We start from the raw sequence: 21,099 nt of genomic DNA, 5'->3' as shown, positions 1-21,099 counted from the left end.
CACTGTGGATTCAGCATCAAAATTCCTTCCTTTATTCATTCATCCACTTTATTTCTAATGTTAGCTCTCTTTTGCTTATCTTCTGCCAAAGTTAGCATGCTAACCAGCTAGCCCCGGCCAGCCAACCAACTCTGACTGTATATGAATATGGACGACTTGACTGCTTTCCAAAAGTGAAGCCAAAGCGCTGTTTCCACTTCTTTCCAGCCTTTATGCTAAGCTAACCGCTGCTCACTCTTGTGTAGAATTTGTGGTATAAACATAAGAGTAGTGTCAATCTTCTCATCTAAGAAAGTCCTCTAAAATGAAAGTAATGAAAGCAATATTAAAAATGGTCAGATTCTTCATTTAAATCACAAGTCATACATTTCCTTCACACATCAAAACATGTTTTGTTATGTACAAATATTTACATAAATGTTCCCTTTGTACACTTTCCTTTGTCATTATGGTGCTAACAACATAATGTGCATCAGTCTACAACTCAAACAATACAGTTAAAACATTCACAAGTAACAAGAGCTGACACTTCAATACATGAACGGTTGACGTTTGGGCGTATATTACATGAAAAGTTTTTCACTTTATATTTATTCATTGAACTATTAAGTTGTATTCCGGCTAAATATAACATCCATCATATGGGGAAATACTAAATAATATAGTTTAATTTAAACTAGACTTATATTTGCACTTTAAACATTTCAAATTTAAAGCTATTAAGAATATCATTAGAACAATCTCTGGAGGTTTTAAAACTAGCAAACACTCTCAGAAGTAATAAGGACAGACCTGAGTATCCTCATCGGTGGCTAATGGGGAATTTTGAACAGTCTCAGTGGTGCATAAAAAGGTGACTAAACATTGACCTCCTTGTTATTATATATTCTGCATAACAACAACCAATATGCACTATAGATGTTTATGGAAGATAATTCTAATGATGGATCCAGGGCTTATGAACTGCCACAACTCAATTAAATGCTGTTTTAAATAATGTCATTAGTTACAACTATGCCTTTGCTGCTATTACATGACAAAAGTATATTTATTCTTTTGAAAACATTTGTTTCAAAGTTTGAAAGCTAAGCTTTACCACATCCCTGATGATACATTATAAATACAAAATATTACAATATAAACTGGGGACCCAAAGTGATAAATAAACAAGACATAATGAGGCCTTCCTGTGCAGAGCTGGTATGTTCTCCCTATGCCTGTGTGGGTGTGATTGATCTGCCTTTGGTGGGACTATGACTTTAAAAGGTCGTTTGTCTCTATTTGTCAACCCTGGGACACCCTGAGTATCTGTCCAGGATGAAACATGTGCCCTCTCAGCTGGGATTGGCTCCAGCCTCCACATGTGCAGTGCAGTTAATGTGTGTAAGGATTATAAAGCAATCATATTAATATATGTAGACCTTGCAGTTGTGAAATAATCAGGGCGTAACTGTGAATCAGCTCATAATTATGAAGTGATCTTCCACCCTGCTGCTTTTACAATTTGGGCAGTTTTTGTTTGTAAGATTTAAAATTCTTTTCCAGAGTGTTTTTATGTTTTCTGTATAAATCTTGGGACCATGTCAGGAATAAGTTCCCCTCACTTCACCCTACTACCTTATGGAATGGTGTGTTTTGTTGGTATGTATATTTTGTATGTATATATTCATATGATTATTAACTTCATGATGTCTTATGTTCTTATTCAGTATCAGAAGCTTTGGGTCTCCATAATACTCCCTTGCAGACAAGCTCTCTTCTTCATACAGCTGGCCCCTGAGTGTTTTGACCTTGTTTCCCGCTCTTGTTCATTTGTTTGGGCCGTGTCATCCTTAGACACAGTCTGTGGAGCTTCACAGCTCGGCTTTTTCTTTTAGCTATCCTGGTGTTTGGCCTCCTGACCTTCAGTTGCACTGCCTGTAGATGGCGCTGCTCCTCCACCTCAGCACCACTCTTCTGCTCGAGCTGAGGAAGGTCTGCCTTGACCAGGACTGCTGTACAGCTGTAAAACAAAGAAGCAATGATGGTTTTATGATGCTATAATAACTTCAGTACAGTACATCCATTTAATGCTGCTTTATACTTCTAATATCATGCTCTCTTGCTGCTGTTGAGCCTTTTGAGGGGCCTGACCTCACGGTTGGAAACCACTGGACTAAAGTATCAAACAATATATGAAGTAACACAAGCCCCACCTCATGCATCTACAGCAGAAAACAATGCTGAAATATATGTTTTTCTGTAAAGGAGTTGTTTTACTGGAGAATTCATTTGAATTTTTATTTAAATTGGTATTTATTTACAGGACTAATAAGTCACGCAGTTTTTCAGTTCTTTTCATGTTATGTGGATTCATCTACAGTGACTGTGTGACTGTGTACTGACGTTTTGCCTGTAGTGCAGTCCTGTGGGAAGAAGCAAGATCCAGACACGCGTCCGAGCAGAAGAGAATGTACTTCGGTCAGTTGTCTCTGTTTAACCAAACTCTGGAATAATCTGAAAGGACAGCAAGACAAAACAAACATCAGAGACCAAAAGACTTGCCAAAGAAAAAAAGGAACATAATTACAGAGGATGGACGGACTGCCAAAGGAAAAAGTGAAGTGCAAACATGAGATTTTGATACTATATTAGCCAAGGACACTATATCAATTCTGTGAAGATTTAGAGAACCGGTACACCTTATGCAACAGTGTGTCTGGGAATCTACGAGGACACTACTGTTATGAAACACCACACCATGTCTGCCTTGTATGTCTTTGTACATACCTAAAACAAGAAGGTCACAAAGTCTACACATGCTCTGCAAATAGCACTCCTAATATTTACTCTGGGGTTAAATAAATTTGCGTACTCCATACACTGTGTGACACATCCCCGCCTCTAATAAACTGATAGGTTTTTTTTTTTGTTGCAAAAAAGCAATTTTTTTGGTCTGATCTGAATTTATTACCTGGAAAAGGTTTATTTACCTTTTGGTACAATTGCAGTGGTACAGTGTCCTGGGCTCTGGGTTGTTGATGCCATATTTCATCCGCTGAGGAAGGATCTTGTGTCTGCACTCATCGAGATCCTTATAAACACCACACGATAGTTGCATCCCTGTGGATACGAAGCAGCAATTCCTTAATTGTCGTGTGATGCTATAAACTGAAGGGCTGGAGAAATGTATGCAATATTAAATACCTGAGATATTAGCGTCCAGCTCAGTCACCATTTGGGTGTGGATGGGTGGGGTGCTCAGATGGTTTCTACTCTCAGGTACTGATCCAGTAGGTTTCTCTGATATGGTTGTGACCGTTGGGGGGGTGACATTGGTAACAGGAGCGAGGGAGGAGGAGGAGGGGGAACTTGTTGAAGGTGTAGGGACTGTGATGGAGGAAAGTTGTGGGTGGGACGTGATGCTCTCTGGGAACTCTGCAGGAGCGGTGGTGTTGGAGATGGTGCCATTCATGCCGGCCTCTCTTGAATTGGTAGACTCGTATGGTTTGGGGGAATGGACCTCAGCATACACAGCCATTTTAGTCTCTTTACACCTGTAAATAGCAACAGAGGTTGAAGTCATTTGAAGGATGAGAATGACATTTTTATATATATATATACAAATACATGCTAATTTTACAGCAAGTGAGAGAGGAAGGCTCAATCGATAAAGTCTGTTTGCTTAACCTCGCACAGTCACTAGTAGCATTGGAAACAGTTGGCCTTGCTCTGTCCCTTCTCCCGCGCCTCAAATTTTAAACAGTTAATAAGTGGTGTGTTTAATTTTAACAACAGAAAAAATCAAGCGATGATGCTAAGCTATGCGACCTGGCAACTTTAGAGTCGATATTCTTAATTGTTCTGATGTACATGATGTTAGCAACTCTGTGAGGCTTAAGCAGATACGACATGACAGCAGAGCTTTGAGCTAAATGCCAACATGCTGACATGAAGACAGTCACAATGATGTTTAGCAGGTACAACATTTACCATGTTCACCATCTTAGTTCAGCTTCTAGTTTAGTTGTAAATACACAACACAACTTAAGCGGATGTAGTTCTTTTCAGGTTTTTGATCATAAACCAAAGCATTGAATTTTGGACCTTGAATTTGGACCTTGATTGACGTACACAAATGTGTACGTCAATCAAAATCTTAGCAATAGCTTACACTAATCTTGGGACCACCTCAAAAGATTTTACCTCCAGGTGCGCCAGTTACCATACAAGTCATTCAGATGCATCCTCAGGGGACTATGAATGCTTATACAAATATAACAATCAAGTCCAACCATTACTAGAAATTCTAAACTGGATGGAAAATTCTGAGTGAGAGATATCACAAAACCTGGATAAACACAATTCTATCTGCATGACTAAATGCAGCTGGAGGTAAATGTGATTGTTTGGACAGTGGGTGAAATATGCAGTTGTTTTCATCACTGATAAATCCCAAATCAGATTTATTGATGTGAAATCAAAATACAATACAAACTTATTCAAAAATGGACTTACATTCCAAACCAGTTTCTCTGTTGACATTGGAGTCGATGGGAGAACTCAAAGCAGTGCATCTTCAGCAGGTTGAAGAAGGTGTATCCCACCACATCAGATATGCTGTCATTCCCCTCCATTAAACAACTGCGAAACCTGTAAATTGAAACAAGTAAGGTCTATTATTAGAGAAGTCACAGAACGCACATACAGGAAATCAAGTGACATGGACCGAGTAATGAAAAAAACCTACTTGTTGTCACAGTCACAGTGAGACATGGTGAAGATGTTGCTGTTGAAGACACCAAACTCAGAATGAAAGGACAGGATGGTGTCTTTGCACTGGTCGTGCTCCCGGCAGCAGCTGTCTGTGTCCGAAAATACTCCTGCAGAAGACAAGGCAAGAGGGACTGAGCAGGGGGGGGAATAATATTACCACAACATGACCAGAATTTGTTGTCATATCACTGATTTAGAGGTGTATCATAGGCTGTATATAATGATAGATGACACGCCAGCTTCTGTAAAGTAGAGCCAAAATATCTTGATCACCCCTGGTGGCTGGCTGCAGAATAGATGTCATAAACCCTGCCTCTTCCATGTTAGCAGATGGGACATGAACCAAAGTTTTGTTGTAATTCGTAATTTGGTCCTATAGAAGCAGGTGAAATGTCATGACTGACCCTTGAGGGACCTCGATACCGCGGCTTCACGCAAGCACGAATTCACAGACTCAGGCGCCAAATGAAGATGGAGATGGTAGCACCCCTATCTTTAAAAACATACAGTCTATGGTCCCTGTCCCTGCTCCTCAGCTCCACCTCTCTTCTGCCACTGCTCACTTCTCTCAGGCCACGTTCTGTCTTCCAGCTCCCCAGACCTGCCTTCATCCAGCCTTCCACCAGATGTTGTCAGAGTTTCCCTCCTTTTTCCACCTCACCTGATTGTCCCACCCATCCAAGCACCTGTCCCTTCGTCTTATCGTCCCTGCAGTCACCTGACGTCTAACCAGCTCCACCTCATTCTCTACACCAGTGGTTCTCAACCTTTTTTCAGTGACGTACCCCCTTTGAAGAAAAAATTCTGCCGAGTACCCCCTGACCAGCGCAAAGCATTTTTGGTTGATAGAAAGATGTAATGTGATTTATTAATCCTTGTAACTAGACACATTCAAATTTAAAACTCCATCAATTTCCATAACATTGCTCATTTGTAATGGTCTCTCTTGAACTATTTGGAAATAAAAAGATATAAAAATAACTAAAGACTTTTATTATTATCTCAATATAAATAAAGATTTGTGCACATCAAAATAATTATCAACTTAAAGTGACCTATTTTGGGATCATAATAAAGATATGTTCTCAAACTGAACTCATGAACTTAATTATAGCTAAACACTTCTTTCCAAAAAAGTAATCATTAACTTAGTTTTAAATAAAAGATTAGCTCAAAACATATCTTTTTTATATTTATCATCTTAAAATATCTTCTTTAAGGATCGAAAAGAATACTGACAGGTAGCTTGTTTCCGCTTGCTTCTGGGAGGCTTTTCGCATCGTGTCTTGAGATGACCTGAATTCAGAAAGTTTCCTCTTAAAAAACTCAGGTGGCTTACCAACATGACTTTCATGTTTTGTCTGGAGATACCGCTGAAGATGTGGTGGCTTAATGCCACTGTTGGCTAATCTCTCCCCACAGAAAAAAAACAAAAAGTGTAAATAACCCAATCTATGTTAATGTTAATATTGGTGAAGTGTCTTTCTGTTATTTTATTGTGAAATATTTGTTCGCTTTAAGGTCATACAATTTCATTTCCGCTTTTGTATTACAGGCTTTTATTTTGAAAGGGTACCGGTAGAGACGCGGACTTCTTGTTATGAATCATTAACTTCACAACGGAAAACGTTTACGTTTTAGCGCCCCTCCGAAGAGGCACAAGCTCTCACGGTGTTGTTTAGGGAAGGCTCTCTGCTCTGGTTTCGCCTTCTTTGGCGCTTGTCCCTCCGTGTTTCAGCAGCATTGCTGCTGCACTTCAACTCGACTCCATTGTTGAAGTTTTCAAGGCAGGTGATGACAGGTGATGACAGGTGGCGTGTGCCAGGTTGGGTCAAACCATCGGTATGGGGGAGATTCTGTTTTTTTAGGATAATTAAATTGAAAAGCCTACTGAATATAAAATTTAGTTCATGAACTTACACTTATATTTTATTGAATGTTTGTTAAATAACAATTTTTCAAGGATTTTTGAATGGATGATAATTTAAAATATAAAAAAAAAAATCCCAAGTACCCCCTGGAGTACCTTCAAGTACCCCCAGGGGTACACGTACCCCCATTTGAGAATCACTGCTCTACACAAACCAGGTCAGCTGCTGCCAGGCCTCATGTATATAGGTTCCTTGTTTATTCTAAGTTGATATTATTATTATTCCAATGTTCACAAGAATAAATGACATAATTTGCATGCCTTGTTATTTGCAATCTGAGAAATGTCCGACTGAATCGTCTAAAACAGACTTTTTGAAAATGTTTTATCATCATGTCCCCCATCGCAGTCAATGTAAATAAATTATCTTTAAACATCAGTTTCTCACTTATGGAGCAATCAAACCTTGTGAAAATAGTTCACAGACATGTCTATACTGTCTAGATGAAGACAAGAAATGATCAAAATGTTATCTTGATAACTAAACGCTTTACAGTAGCAGTAGTCAGCAGCCCTGCAGACTGCCTTTAGTCACAGCATGAAGAGGTAGTGCCAAATGCCACCATTTTATTAGCACCCAGCTGAATTACTTTTTTTCCATTAAACAAACAATTCAGAGGGACCACTGTGTCCCTCCAGAGACTTATATTTATAACTCAACCTACTGCCGAGATATCCTTTTAATAAGCCGACATCAATTACACCCACACGTTTTTAAATGAAACATCTAGGCTATTTATGATCCTAATAAAAGAAGATTGCCTTGGAGTATAAAGTATTTCTCTAGTTAATGCAGTCAAGACATGGAATATGAAAGCATATTCTAGCATAATTTGCACACACACAGGTTTGCCCAGATATCGTAATTTGGACCGTTTTACAGTAACCTTATCCCTAAGCTTAACCATGACCAATTCATCCCTAACCCTAACCTCACCACACTTCACATTTTACCAATAACCTGAACAAGGAACTTAGGAAATACCTTTAGTCTTATACCAGGCTTTCGTCTCCACACAATCTTTATATAACCCGAAATAATTTGTAGAAATTAAGAAAATTTACCCAAATCAGCATATGACAGCGCCTTGTTTCCTGAGCCGCACCAGAGTGTCCCAGGTACAATGAAACCTCGCTTTACACGCACATGGGTCCTGACCTCTGACCTGTCATCCTGACCCTGACTCTTCTCAGCCTCGGGGAGACCTCCATCGTTGCCCAGCGGCCTGTTAACCCAGGGCCACCACGCTCCTTCCAGCCATGGAGAGTCCAGAGAGACGCACCGCTCCTCGGGCCCGAACACTGAGTTCAAATGTACATTTGGATCCGGGTGATCGGTGAAGTCGTGCGTGTTCTCCGCGCACAGAGACAGATAGTTCTGGATCACCGATGCGTCATCGCTCCAAGCGCAGCCGAGCAGAGTGTGCGCGCCGGACCAGGCGCTGTGGTACAGCCGCAGAGATGCAGTGTCCCGCCGGAGGAAGCTGTGGTGCACGTCGTCGTTCGGCAAAACTTTGGTCCAGACACAGAGGAGCGAGGCTTCTGCAGCCGTCCACAGCAGGAGGGATGAGGTGAGGAGGACCAGGGCAGAGATGTGCGTCATGGTGGCGCGTTTACGGACCGGATGCGGAGTGAGTGATGCTGACAGGCTTCAGGCTCTGGAGCAAATGGCGAACTTATGGCAAAGTGGCAGCCTCCAGGTCGGGTTTAAATGAGGACGGGAGGAGGCGTGAGGGGGAGATCTGTGGTGCATCCAAAGTAAACTGAACCACACGGAATCATGTGACCTGTCACATCTCACTAGCTCCCCCCCCCCCTCTCTCTCTTCCACTCACACTCTCTCGCTGACAGTTGCACTGATACATTACATATTGATTAACACACACACACACACACACACACACACACACACACACACACACACATAAACATACATACACCCACAAACCAGATGGTTATCAGTTTGAAAATGTGACTGGTATATTGATAAAGGATTGGCACGCCACCAACACACACAACTCACACTAAATAGACACTCCAGTGACAATGTGACAAAGTAATCAACATTGATTGATAAAATGACATGAGATAAACTTGCAACTACTATCTTGCCCATTTGCTTTTCTTGTCATTGGCGCCTTCTCCCATAGAACAAGCACACAGATAAAAGAGATTGAGCTGTTGCAAGGTTGAAATGTAAACAGTGTGCAGCTTTTTAACTTAGTATACCCCCCCCCCCTCAACACACACACACACACTCACACACACACACACACACACAAAGACACACACACTGATCTATAATCATAATTTATGGCCTCTGTTTGGACATGAGCTTATAACGGTATGTCTGTCTGTCCTCCTGTCTCCTTCCTGTGTGTCACATTTAATATGGTCAACAACTGTTTCTAACTTCAGGTTGTCTGTAAAGTCAACCTGAAGTTGACTTTACAACTCACCCATCCTTTGAATATATTGGGGTACACACATGAGTTTTTACAGCCAAGTTCCTGAAGCTGCGACACATTGCATTATTCTACACATTGCCTGTTTTGTTTTCTGTTCTTCAAATTGGAATTCTAAGGATAGGTCACATCACTCGTACTGATTGGCCTCTTTTGGTCAAATGTAAATGTTTGGGTTTCTTGTCTGACCTGCCTGTGTTTTTATTTATCTTAAGATGGAAAGCAAAAGATGCATCCAAGATTAAGTTCAAGGCTACACGATTCCCAGCGTAAACTTTTACCTACTTGGAGCGAGAGACAAGTATTATCAGGAGAAGTCAAAGTTCGCCAAACTATCAGCTGCGTGTCTGTCTGAGCTGGCTGGTTCAAACCTCACCTGATGCAGACAAAGTTTCCTTCCATGTCACACAGCACAAATCAAACAAGCCGAGGAGCAAAGGGAGTGCCGCAGTGTTTTTATTTATTAGACATGCATCGATATGAATACAGATGAAAATTGCTTGAATTTGTATGGCATCAGAATACATCCATCCAATATATCTGTGGAGGGATACTTCATGAGATCCGAGGAAATGTGCTTACGTTGCATGATTGAATTTCATCTGCATAATAAGATGTCATGCAGAATCCTTTTTTATTTCAGCAGCAGAAAGACAGAAAGCTAACACATGCACAGGAGAAGAGATGAATTAGACTTATTCGAATTATTTTGTATCTGTGTCAAAAGTATGAACACATCAACAACAAGAGAGAGTCGGTTCACATCATTTCAGCAACTAAACCGCTGAGTGTCCCACCTAATATTTAACATCTGCACGATGCAAGATAATTGTTCACGGTAATACGAGTGAAATGCATGTTTCGGTGACGCAAGCACTTGAGCAACGTGGTCACATAGATCAGCTGATGACATGCGACATGGGCCCATATGACAGGAGCACTAATCAACACGGGCAAGAGGTCAGAGACAGAAAACTGGGAATTCCCCTCAGGTGGGTTGGAACTCGGCGGTACACGTTATCTCAAAGACAAGGGGGTTTTCGTCTCCATAAAATACGATAATCACTCAATCATTTCTTCATCCAAATTAAGATTTGATATCAGTGAATATGGTCACTAACAGCTTCCTGGTTTTGTTTAGTGGTCACTCAACAACAAACATCCATGATAGTCACCTGAAAACTGTTGGAAATGTCGCTTGTACATTGCACTTTGGGACAATCCACATAGAAGTACGTGCTCATAGGAGGACTATATTCTACAGGGAGAATGAGAGAGACAAAGAGGATACATGTGTGGAGAGGAGATGTCGTTTTAGTCCTCAAATTGAGCAGGGTTATCATTTAACAGAACATGCCAGCACTCGATCTTCTTGTCTTTGTTCTTCAGGCATTCGTACCAGTGCTTCAGACACTCTCCTTTAGCCTGGATGCCTAACTGACATCCTCCTGAACGAAAGAGAGAAAAGGGCCCATTAGTATGTATACAAAGTTAAAAGTGACACACATGCTAGCAGCCATGCCTCAGCACAAACATTCACTTTGATTTTGGTAGCCCAAGGTCAAGGTCATAAAGTATGTCTATGTTTTTCAAAATGTTTTTTTGTGTAATAGTTGTTAAGATATCAGTCTGGACCAAAGGGACTGAATTAACCAACAGACACTTTTATTTCCATCAATGTCTAAAATGACTAGCTTGATGGGGGAATAGGATTTCAAACAAATGTCCACACTTACCAATGAAATCATTGGATTTGCCCATGTCATAGTCCCAGACTGAGATGTCCAGGGTTTTCTTGGCAAGTTCACCGTGCTTTATTTCGTAACTGAATTCCTAAAAAAAAGACCAATGAATATATTACACAATCCATGGCTGGACAATGGGCAAATAGAAGACAACAAAGTAGAGTAAGTGTAAATTTTTAAAAGTACAGTAACAACCACAACTGACCTCATTAAATTCTGGATTGAGGGTCTTCTTTTTTGTCTGCGTCTTGTTTTTAGCTTTCTTTCCCATGTCTGGCTTGAGACATCTAGAGCAAGAACCAAGAAAGAGAGAAAGTTTTACCTCAGAAATCTAAAGGAACAGTTTCAAGTTCAGACATTAGGCGTATTTGTATCCTAGAGCGACAACTCTCACGTCGACACAGTACATATAAAGTGTATCTAAAGCTAGTGGCCATTGTATAGATTACACCAATAAACGTTCAGTCTTCAGTCTGTGCACTGAGGTTCCAGAAGATGTTAGAGAATGGAGAACCTACATCTTGACGAAGGGGTCAGAGTATCCGTTCGAGTCCATGGCCGCCAGGTGAGCACAGCGGACCACGCCCACAACAAGTCGACCCACCTGGCTGTTGTACATCAGTGATACCATGATACGACCTCTTTCCTCTGAATCGTCCCCTTCTTTCAGCTGCAAACGCACATGCACACACACACACACACACACACACACACACACACACATTACAGATTATGTACAAACACATGCCGATAAGTAGTGTACTACTTTTGCACTATCCTAATGCTTCTTTACTATTTGCACATATCGGAAGGGATTATACTGTGCTAATGGATGATAATGCACATGCTTAAAACTATGTTATTATGCAGGAGGCTTTAATACTTGTACATACATGTGCATCAACGTAAAAGCAGTAGTAGACACTTTTTTTTTTTTTTCTTTGAAAGATTGGGCAGGTGCTTTACATATAGTGTCACCATTCAATCAAATCAATAGACACAATAGACAAAAAAGAGTGTTCCCAAATAAAGCTGATGTCTTAAAGCTACAGCTACAAACATAACTCGAATTTGACGAAATAATGGGGATTATATTTAGTGGTGTATAAATCCACATTTGTTGCTCTATTGCGTATTAAAACTTACTTTCAGTGAATGGCTTTTACTTGATTGATACTATTACTTATGTTTCTTTTATTAATTTTCTTAATGGTTTGTATTTTTTATTTGCTGTCTTTGATTTAAGATAAGATAAGTTAAGATAAGATAAGATAATCCTTTATTAGTACCACAATGGGGAAATTTGAAATATTACAGCAGCAAGAGGGCAGTCAAAAATAGGCTCCAGTAAGTAATAATGATCAATATGCAATACTCAAGTGTAAGGAAATATATATACAATGTAGAAAAATATAGATGGAATAAAAGCTAGAATATACACTGTCCATATACCAAATGTAAACTCTGCAAATCAAAATGCTTGGAACTCATTGAGGTCATTTTACTTAAGGTAACAGGAGAGCAGGGATTGTTGTGGCAATAGAAAATAAGTTCCCATCTTGACTAAATGCATGTAAGTGATCGCGGAAACAATGAATTTTATATTGACATTGATGGAGAAATGCAATGTGGGTCGATCATGTCTGGCAGATACCGGATCTGTTTAATAAGGTCATTATCAGCTCAGTGCATCCATACATCTATGGTGCAGAGGAATCGGATGTATCAAGCCCTGGATACACAATAATATTCACATGGGTGAGATCTAGTGTATGTGAGGGTCTTACGTCCTCCTCATAGAGGGCCATGCCGCGGGCCGAGCCTCCTACAGCCTTCTTCACCTGTACATAAAGTAAAACAGCAATACTCATCAACATCAGCACCATCAATATTAGTTACACAAACTGGAACATTGAATATGAAATAGATAAACCCAGTTAAGACAATGCAGAGACAATGCAAAGAGCCCATCTTTCCTTGCTGTGCCTGTTTTAAGGGTTATTATGAGCCAAGCACTCCACCCTCAGTCTGCTGGCTTTAGTTTTACATTAAGCATTCATATGAAACAGTTGATATTTTACACCTAGGGTCAATTTAGAGTCTCCAAACTGCATGTATTTAGACTGAGGGAGGAAGATGGGAGAATACCCACACAAAACCCATGCAAACACATGGAGTACGCGCAAACTCCAAACGGAAAGAACTCAGATGAACCGGGATTCGAACTGGGAGCATTCTGCACGTGAGGAAACCACGGCACCACCATGTGGCCCTATTGGTCAAAAATAATAATGATTCCTGAAATATCAAACTGTTTCTACATATGTGGAGAATGTGTCAGTATCTTCTTCAGGCTCACCGGGATCACTCTCTCCAAACAAACATTGAAGTTCTTCTTCTGGTTAAACGTCAGTTTCTTCAGTGCAACTCGAGTCTCTCCTATGAATTCATTGTGTCCAAACTTGTCCTCGTCACTCACTGAAAGCCTGAAGATGGACAGTGCACTATATGAATCACATTTTATTTGTGCAAAGTTAAAGCAGGTATGACTTGTTCTTACCGGAGAGTTTTGCGTGACATTTCCTCATTGTTGATACCGTGGTAGATGAGCGTCTCATTCCATACGGGATTCAGAGTTGTTTTCAGTGTCTTGGTGCGAAGCTTGTTCGACTGAGTGAGACCACACAAGACAATGAGAAGAGACACATCATCAATTTGATTGGGTTTGAAATCCCAACTGCCTGGAATCAAGCAAACATGGGTTCACTCAAGAGATTACTACAATGAGGACAAATCTTCTCAACATAAATCATGTACCCTCACTGTGTGCACATATTGCTAAATTATATAACTTGAGATCATCCTAAATTGAATCTACACACCCAACAACTTCATTACAAGCTTTGTGTTGTTGTAAAACACTGAATACAAAAGTAGCTGATGGATACATGCAACTCTTACACCACTATGCTTTATTTATTTTAAGTTTGAGGCACTAAAGACATTTTTTGTCTACATTAAATCATTGTTTTGGTTTTATGAGCTGCAACTTTACTGCAGAATGGACAAACCAAACACTGACTCTGGAGAGGTCCTTTCACAGTTTTCCGTATGGGTTGCAATCTTTAACTTCACCACTAGATGCCCATAAATCTTTTAAACTGAATCTTTAGAAGAAGGGTAAATGTCCATCGATATACAGTTTTTAAAATAGTGATGATGTGTTTAAGTGTGACATGCAATTACTTGTCAAAATTTGCAAGGGCAATCACCACCAAAGAGCATGGATGCATCCAAAAATATATTGATTGCAACAAGTAGTGACTATTTCCAGATGCATGTGCTAATAATAAGTTCGTAGAAAACATTAGAGAGTTGTCCAATAAATGAGGGGCAGATGTATACATTTGGGCAGTATCTTGCTCAAGGACACTTCATAACCTTCTGGTTAGTTGACGACCCGCTCTACCTTCTGAGCCACAGCCCATTGATGCCATAATGACAGTGGTTTTACCTTACTGGCTCCAGGTAACAGGTGCATCTTCACATACGGGTCAGCAAGTCCATTTGAGTCCATCGGCTTCAAACCCTGAGACACATGAGGAAAATAAAGCTAAGATTTAGCGGAGATGAATATACATGTAGTGTTTATGTGACTCAGAGGTGGAATGTTGGTGTTATTGCACTACAAATCAAATATAAAGGTACTCGATAAGCCTTGTCTTATCCCATCTCGTCTTGTCTTGTCTTATTCCATCTTGTCTTGTCCCATCTTATCTCATCCTATCTTGTCCCATCTTGTCTCATCTTGTTCTGTCTTTCACAGGCTAGTCTTATTTTTTTGTCCCGACCTGACTCATTTTGTATTGATTGCTCCCATCTTGTCTTTTTGTGTTGCATCTTGTCCGGTCTTGTCTAACTTCAGCCTCTCTTTTCCAATGTCTAATGCCTCATGTGTGCCGGTCAGTTTACCTTAGCTTTAATGATGCAACAGTGCAGGGCGTGGCTCTCCTGTTCGTAAAGAAGACTGAACTCCAGAGATCCCAAAGTAGCTGCAGGAGCAAAAATACAGGAAGGACATCAGAGAAGAGAAGTAGAATTTATGTTTATGTGGCTCCTCTTAAAGAAACCAATACCCCACTAAAGCAGGAGGAACATTAATGTTTCACTCTTCATCGCTCTACTGGGAATGTCCCTCACAGCCACAGGTACAAAGAAGGAATTTATACTGTGATAAAAAATGAGTTAAAAAGTAAACATCTGGGACATTGTTATTCTTAGTATAAATCAGGGGGGAGGTGATCATTCCTACTGGCATCATCCGAGTCGTAGTCATTGTCCTCATCCTCTGTTCGATCTGGTGTTGGTCTTGGGGGAGTGGGATTGTTTGCCGGGGGATTAACAGGTGGAATAGCTCTGGCTGCAGGAACATGAGCTGAAAAGGAACTGGAGACAACAGGTTGTCTATTTTCCTCCACAGCTGGAAGGGAAACCGTCCCTTCCCTCTCTGAACGTTTGTTCCCCACATCTGCAGCAGGAGCTACGGGCGAAAAGACACAAAAATCTGCCACTGTTGCTGACTGAAACATCTTTTTTTATAATGATGTTGATGTTAAATGTTTTTGAGAGCAGCCCTGAAGCATCAGGCTTGTTCTTCGAAGGAGCACTGCTGCTTTACCTGAGGTGAGGGTGGCCTGCTGTGCGTTTGGCCGAGGTGGTTTGGAGGCTAACACATGTCCCTCTGTCTTCATTACAGCTGCTGGACGAGACTGACTCTCATTATAGCTGTCAGCTGTTGTTCTTGCTGTCTGCTCCCATTGTTCTGATCCACAGGACTGCTGCTGCTGCTGCTGCTGCTGCTGTGGCTCTGGGCTCAAGTCTGAGGAGACAAAAGAAGAATATCACCTCCACCACTGGAGCTACACTGTTTGTTAAACTACAGCGTACTGCAACCTCCTCTTTACACTGCTATTACCACACTCTTATAACAGAAGATATTTTGAAAGCCCATCTGGCTTTTTCCAACCCTCTCTCTCAAGATGCAGAAAATATTTCAGTTTTCAGTTTCTGGTGTATTTTCTTCCCGTTGTCTCTTCTTATGCTGTTGTGGTTCCTTACAGGAACAGATTGACTTACCTGCTCTTCAGATTTCAAATCTTCAGATTTATATTTCCTCACCTGACCTCCATCTCTCTCCTTGACAAACGTTTGAAGTTTAGACAGAGTACGTTATTTAGTATCCTGTGGGCAGTATCCCATAAACAAGGTATTACTTTCCTTTGTGTGTGTGAGTGTGTGTGTGTGTGAGAATGTGAACTAAATAACTTAACAATGCATGGGCGAACTTAATATATCACAATACTTTTCTTCTTTATGTTTTTGAGCAGATACAAATATTGATCGAAAAACACATTTCCAAGATATCTAAAAATAATAGGTGACTAATGTAAGCTAAATTATTGTATAAATGGACATGAACTAAATCTAATATAGATTAAAACAATTATCATGAGAAAGATGTTATCATGTCGTCAATATGAAGTCATATAATGGCAACATATAGTGTAATGTTTACACTTTGTAACCATTAAGATCGAGACACGATGGACATATTATTTAGATTAACCAATCATTCCTGGTCATTTGTGATAAATTATGTCACATCGATGTTATCATAAAATGCCATAATTACCATATAAAAAAGTTAGTATTGCCTAATTGTGGTATATACAGAATGCATAGGTATGCATAGTCATAGGCATGCTTTTGATTTGGATCTGTAAATAACATATGACCCTTCAAATACTCTTAGGAGCAGGATAATGAGAACATTTAACGATTGTAGAGAATTATATTTTTCCACACGCAATATCTTGTGTATGCAGGAGTCTACTCTTAATCTCATTATAAAGGCTACCGTGTCTTGGATGATAATGTGTTGAAGGTTCCTGTGGTCCATCGTTCTCAGTGCTGGCCTGTCGGGATCCGGACAGAGGGAGGAGGGCTGGCAAACCCTGCTGCTCTCTTCCCTTGAAGAACCAAGCTCCGGAACGTTTGTGCACCTGCAGAACACACAGGGATTTCATACACAGGAATAATACGCTGTTGAAAGATGAGAATGAAAACCACTGGCTTTATATACAATCTCAGTTCTGTGAATATACAGTGTACACTCATAAAATGGCCTTAAATTCTTGACCTTTAGACAAATGAAAAATGCTTGCGGTGTAGCTGGTGAGATGAGTGAGCTGGAAGAGGCTACAGTGGTCCTACAGAGCTAAGAGAAACTGCAAAGTTTGGATTAAATATCAATTACAGGTTTGTTAAGACCACTGTCCCATTACACACAGGCACATTTGATCAATTCATAATCGAAAGATATTGATAAGTTCCACTTCCACTTTGAAATTAATAAACCTGCCTTATTAACAGTTAAATCTGCAGCTCCCATTACCTCTACCATTGTTTTTTTGTTCGGATCACAATTTTACTGTTTTTATTTTTTTATTTTGGGGTTTCCTGTTTTCAGATGAAAGGCTGTAAAAAGCCACTGTCCACTTCTTGTTTATCAGCAGATAGACAGAGTTAGTGAACAACTGGTGAACATAGTGGAGCATTTAGCAGCTAATGGGGGAGAATTTCCCTCAGGAGGTGGTGGAGACCAAAAACAAAGATACAAGAGGGTGAATACTCCACGTAGATTCATCAGTTGAACCCAAATCTCACTGCAAATGAAGGATCATGTTGCTCTTAAACTGCTGTATGAGTAAACAAGCGACTGTTTCACAACAACATTTAGCAAATCAACTCAAAAGGTGATTGTTTGTTAATGGTGAGTTCACAGTTTGTTTCCACCGCCTCTAAGTGGCCAAAAAATCTCCTGGAGCAGCTTTGTTATCTATATTTCTTCCTTCATTTATGTTATCGAGCAGACAAATAATCCCTTTGTATTTGCAGCATTAAAGAGTTGTTATATCCTGTCTGTGACTGACAGAGAGAGCATTTATTTAAAGAGTCCGGGCTCCCTGAGGCAGAGACCTCAGCCAACACAGCACTATCATCAAAACAGCCTTGTGTAACTGCATCAGAAAGAAAAGCAGAAACCAGACCTTTTTGTCCATGTTCTATATTAATCAAAATTCTATCTGTATTTTTTCCATTGATTAAATAAGGGTTGAAATAAATCATCACCCATTAGCCAGTTCAGATATTGAGGTGCAATCAGGGGTAATTTTCCAGGCCACTGGACTTTGAAATGCGAGTCTGTGCTAAAAGGTCAGTCTAAAAGCTTGAAAATGGTTCATGTCACAGGAAAATCTCTGCTCCTCGTTGGCAGAAGAACGACATAATGGTGTAATGTGGCCCCATGATTATATCAAGAGCCCTCTGTTTTCTTCACACACTCCCTGCCCTCACCTCTTGGTGCTCGTTGCAGATTCTGCACAGCCACACAGGACACGTTCGGCTGTTGCTCCGGATCCCACATTTGCTACACATGTGCTGCAAATATACAAACACACGTTTAACATTAAGACACACATATATGAGCCAAATCCTGCACAGATTTAGTCCTTGATGGATATCAGGTGCACAGAGCACGTATATTTTTACAGTTCGGATAGCATTATCCTCTACTTAGTTAACAGGAGCAGTTAATTAGGGCAACAAGAAACAGAATGTGATGCATACGACAAACAGAGACACAGTGTGTGTCAGAACAAGTTAGAGTATGGCTCACTGGCACCTTATTGCTATAGGAAACCTCATGGGATCTGAACAACACTAGAGAACAGAGAGTAAACAGAGGTCCTGCACTCACTACATCCTCTCGCTTTAGCTCTGCTTATTTTCTTTGTCCAAGCAGAAATTACACAGATATCCACCTACATTCTTGCACTGCACGCAGAGGACAGCTGTGACCCCCTGTGATCCAAATGACGCCCCACACAGCAGACAGTGGGCCTGTCCATCACCACACGCTGTTTTCTTGATATTATCCAGGCGACTGGAGAGACGCCTGAGAACACACACGGATATGTGTAAGCACAAATGTGACACAGGTTTTACACCAAAAATCATGCAGCTCAGTGGGCATCTGCAGCCATGACATGATTCAAGTGATGTGATTCTGTGCAACAGAGACAATAGTTCTCTCTCTCTCTCTCTCGCTCACTCAATCCTCTGCTGCTCCTTGGCCTCCATCATGGCCGCACGAGCCAGTACACCGTTGATGATCTCTTTTTCCTCATCTGTGAGCTCCTCCCCTGGGGGGCCGCCAGACCTGTTCATCATCCACCCAATCCTGTACCAACAGTGCACACACACAGACACACACACACACACACGCACACACAAATAGACAGAATGTTAGTGGCATGCAAAGAAAAGTGAAGTGCATCTGAGACAAAAGGCCAGATCTTTATTTGTTGTGCATAGCCACTGATTACTATATAAAAGGACAACCAAAGAGCTGGGAAATAACTCTCACTCAAAGCAGCCCTGAACAAATGAAGGCGAGTAACACACAAGTAGGCGACACAATGACTTAGTAGCACACGTCTAAGATGTGCACAAGTCATCGTCTGTGAGCAAATGATATGCACTTTGTTCTACAGTCTCAAACAAACAGCCAGAGGCCAGATTTGTCTGGCTCAGAATTTCTGAAAAACCCATATGCATCGTAAAAGAGAAATGGTACCCATACCATTTTGATTTATGGGGATTTGATTTATTCTCTTAAATTTAGACTTGAGTTTTTCCTATTTAAAATGTGCAATTCTGTCACGCGACGTTAGAATAATCTATTTAACATAATAACTCCATAGAAACTGTATTTCAACACACTTATATAACAATACTTACTTGAAAAATAACAAGACAACCTGACAACATGGACTTTTCAACTACTGACCGTGATCAGGTCTTTCTCCCTTTGAAAAGAGTCATAGATAATGTCATCAGGACTCTCTTACGTCAAACAAACATCTAATTGTTATTGACACCAAACATTTTTACAGAGCACGTTTCCTCTCCAAAACAAACTGACCCAATGATCCAATAAAAATTCTATAAGAACTCTGAGTAAAGCATTTTCACATTGAAAATCAGTGCTAACATTTGCTTTGATTCTCTTTGTAAACTTAAGTTCCAGACACGTTCAGCTTTACATTTCATAGTTGGGTCAAACCCCTTTAGTTGGTCACACAATGATTATCTCAGAAATTTGCCGGCAGAATTAAAAAAGCTCTACACTTGTTTTTGGTGGGAAGAAGCTTCCAGTATAACTTCTAATGAGGTTAAGAATCACAGAACGAGCAGAGCACAAATGTCTTGCCTGTTCAAAATCACATGGACTTAGCTTGTGAACTGAAAGCAGGAGTTGGCTTTTTTCCCCTAAATCTGTCTGTTTTGGTTATTTTGTGGCTTTCGATGCTTTTGGTACCAGTATCCGTCAAATGATGGGATGGATCGATGGATGAAATAGAGCTTTTGGCTTCACATCTGCTCCATTATCAAAGTGTTTCTTTATACAGTTACACTGAATATACCTAATATTACACGTCTTTAGGTGAGGTCTATGTATTTTGTTTCTAAAAAAATATTTGTACCGCGAACCATGTATTGTGAACCATCTTAAAAATAATGTTTCCTTTAATATTGTTTTGCTGTGTGCACCACTCTCCAGCCATGTATTTGATGTATTCTGAAACACACGCATGTGTACCTATTTTTAAAGGGATTACAATTTTCCAAGATTAGATCACGGTGGCTATATTTGCTGCATGAATAATTGTAAAACACAGCCCTTAAGGCTACAGATGGAACTTAAATAGCTGCTATGCTGTGTACCTGTGTCCTGCACAAGGGCTGTGCGCATGAAGGCAGGTACACAGAGGGAATGTAATCATCAGCGTTATGTGGACGTGATTAACTGTGGCCTCAAATGTCGCCTTGAATGTCGTTGTTTGATTCCATCAATTATAGCAGCCTGGCTCCGGGCTGATAATATCAGTTCTTCACAGACTGAAATAAATATGGGTTTGGTCGTGTAAAAGTGCCAAGACTTTTTGATGAATTGATCCATTTTGACCAAAGGAAATGTAATCATCTTTCCCTCAGGTGAAAATGTTGATAGATAGATAGATAGATAGATAGATAGATAGATAGATAGATAGATAGATAGATAGATAGATAGATAGATAGA

At 40.3% G+C, this 21,099-nt stretch overlaps 2 protein-coding genes across 3 annotated transcripts in view; both read right to left on the bottom strand.

Annotated features, from left to right (window-relative positions):
* Window positions 1-325: 325 nt before the first annotated feature.
* pla2g3 (phospholipase A2 group III) lies at window positions 326-8,384 on the bottom strand. Of its 2 annotated transcripts, none has more exons than XM_062412816.1 (7): window positions 7,751-8,384; window positions 4,730-4,886; window positions 4,498-4,632; window positions 3,187-3,536; window positions 2,973-3,102; window positions 2,386-2,496; window positions 326-2,002 (listed from the first exon to the last, which is right to left on the bottom strand). In XM_062412816.1, the coding sequence occupies exons 1-7, from the start codon at window positions 8,286-8,288 to the stop codon at window positions 1,762-1,764; spliced, it is 1,662 nt and encodes a 553-aa protein (XP_062268800.1). In that variant the 5' UTR covers window positions 8,289-8,384; the 3' UTR covers window positions 326-1,761. The 2 variants fall into 2 exon arrangements, with proteins under 2 accessions (XP_062268800.1, XP_062268801.1); XM_062412817.1 differs by having other exon boundaries at window positions 4,730-4,862; window positions 7,751-8,382.
* A 1,206-nt stretch (window positions 8,385-9,590) lies between these two features.
* rph3aa (rabphilin 3A homolog (mouse), a) overlaps window positions 9,591-21,099 on the bottom strand; it is a 28,221-nt gene continuing 16,712 nt past the window's right edge. Inside the window, 15 exon segments of the mRNA XM_062412267.1 lie at window positions 9,591-10,598; window positions 10,887-10,983; window positions 11,101-11,182; window positions 11,414-11,565; window positions 12,683-12,736; window positions 13,255-13,381; window positions 13,456-13,565; window positions 14,410-14,484; window positions 14,868-14,947; window positions 15,208-15,435; window positions 15,574-15,774; window positions 16,813-16,957; window positions 18,312-18,395; window positions 18,783-18,912; window positions 19,069-19,197. Coding sequence (XP_062268251.1) covers window positions 10,465-10,598; window positions 10,887-10,983; window positions 11,101-11,182; window positions 11,414-11,565; window positions 12,683-12,736; window positions 13,255-13,381; window positions 13,456-13,565; window positions 14,410-14,484; window positions 14,868-14,947; window positions 15,208-15,435; window positions 15,574-15,774; window positions 16,813-16,957; window positions 18,312-18,395; window positions 18,783-18,912; window positions 19,069-19,197 — 1,828 coding nt within the window. The 3' untranslated portion in view covers window positions 9,591-10,464.

Source organism: Platichthys flesus, chromosome 19 (genome assembly GCF_949316205.1).
Source record: "Platichthys flesus chromosome 19, fPlaFle2.1, whole genome shotgun sequence".
NCBI classification, from domain to species: domain Eukaryota; kingdom Metazoa; phylum Chordata; class Actinopteri; order Pleuronectiformes; family Pleuronectidae; genus Platichthys; species Platichthys flesus.
The sequence above is the reverse complement of the archived record's forward strand: the minus strand, read 5'-3'. Positions and strand labels throughout refer to the sequence as shown.

Bases quoted from the DNA above. Each gene is read 5' to 3' on its own strand.
- pla2g3 (XM_062412816.1), bottom strand. From the start codon at position 8,288: ATGACGCACATCTCTGCCCTGGTCCTCCTCACCTCATCCCTCCTGCTG. The intron at 3,103-3,186 runs GTATTTAATATT...TCGTATCCACAG, and splicing joins GCTGGACGCTAATATCTCAG to GGATGCAACTATCGTGTGGT. The intron at 2,497-2,972 runs GTAAATAAACCT...CTGTCCTTTCAG, and splicing joins CACTGCAATTGTACCAAAAG to ATTATTCCAGAGTTTGGTTA.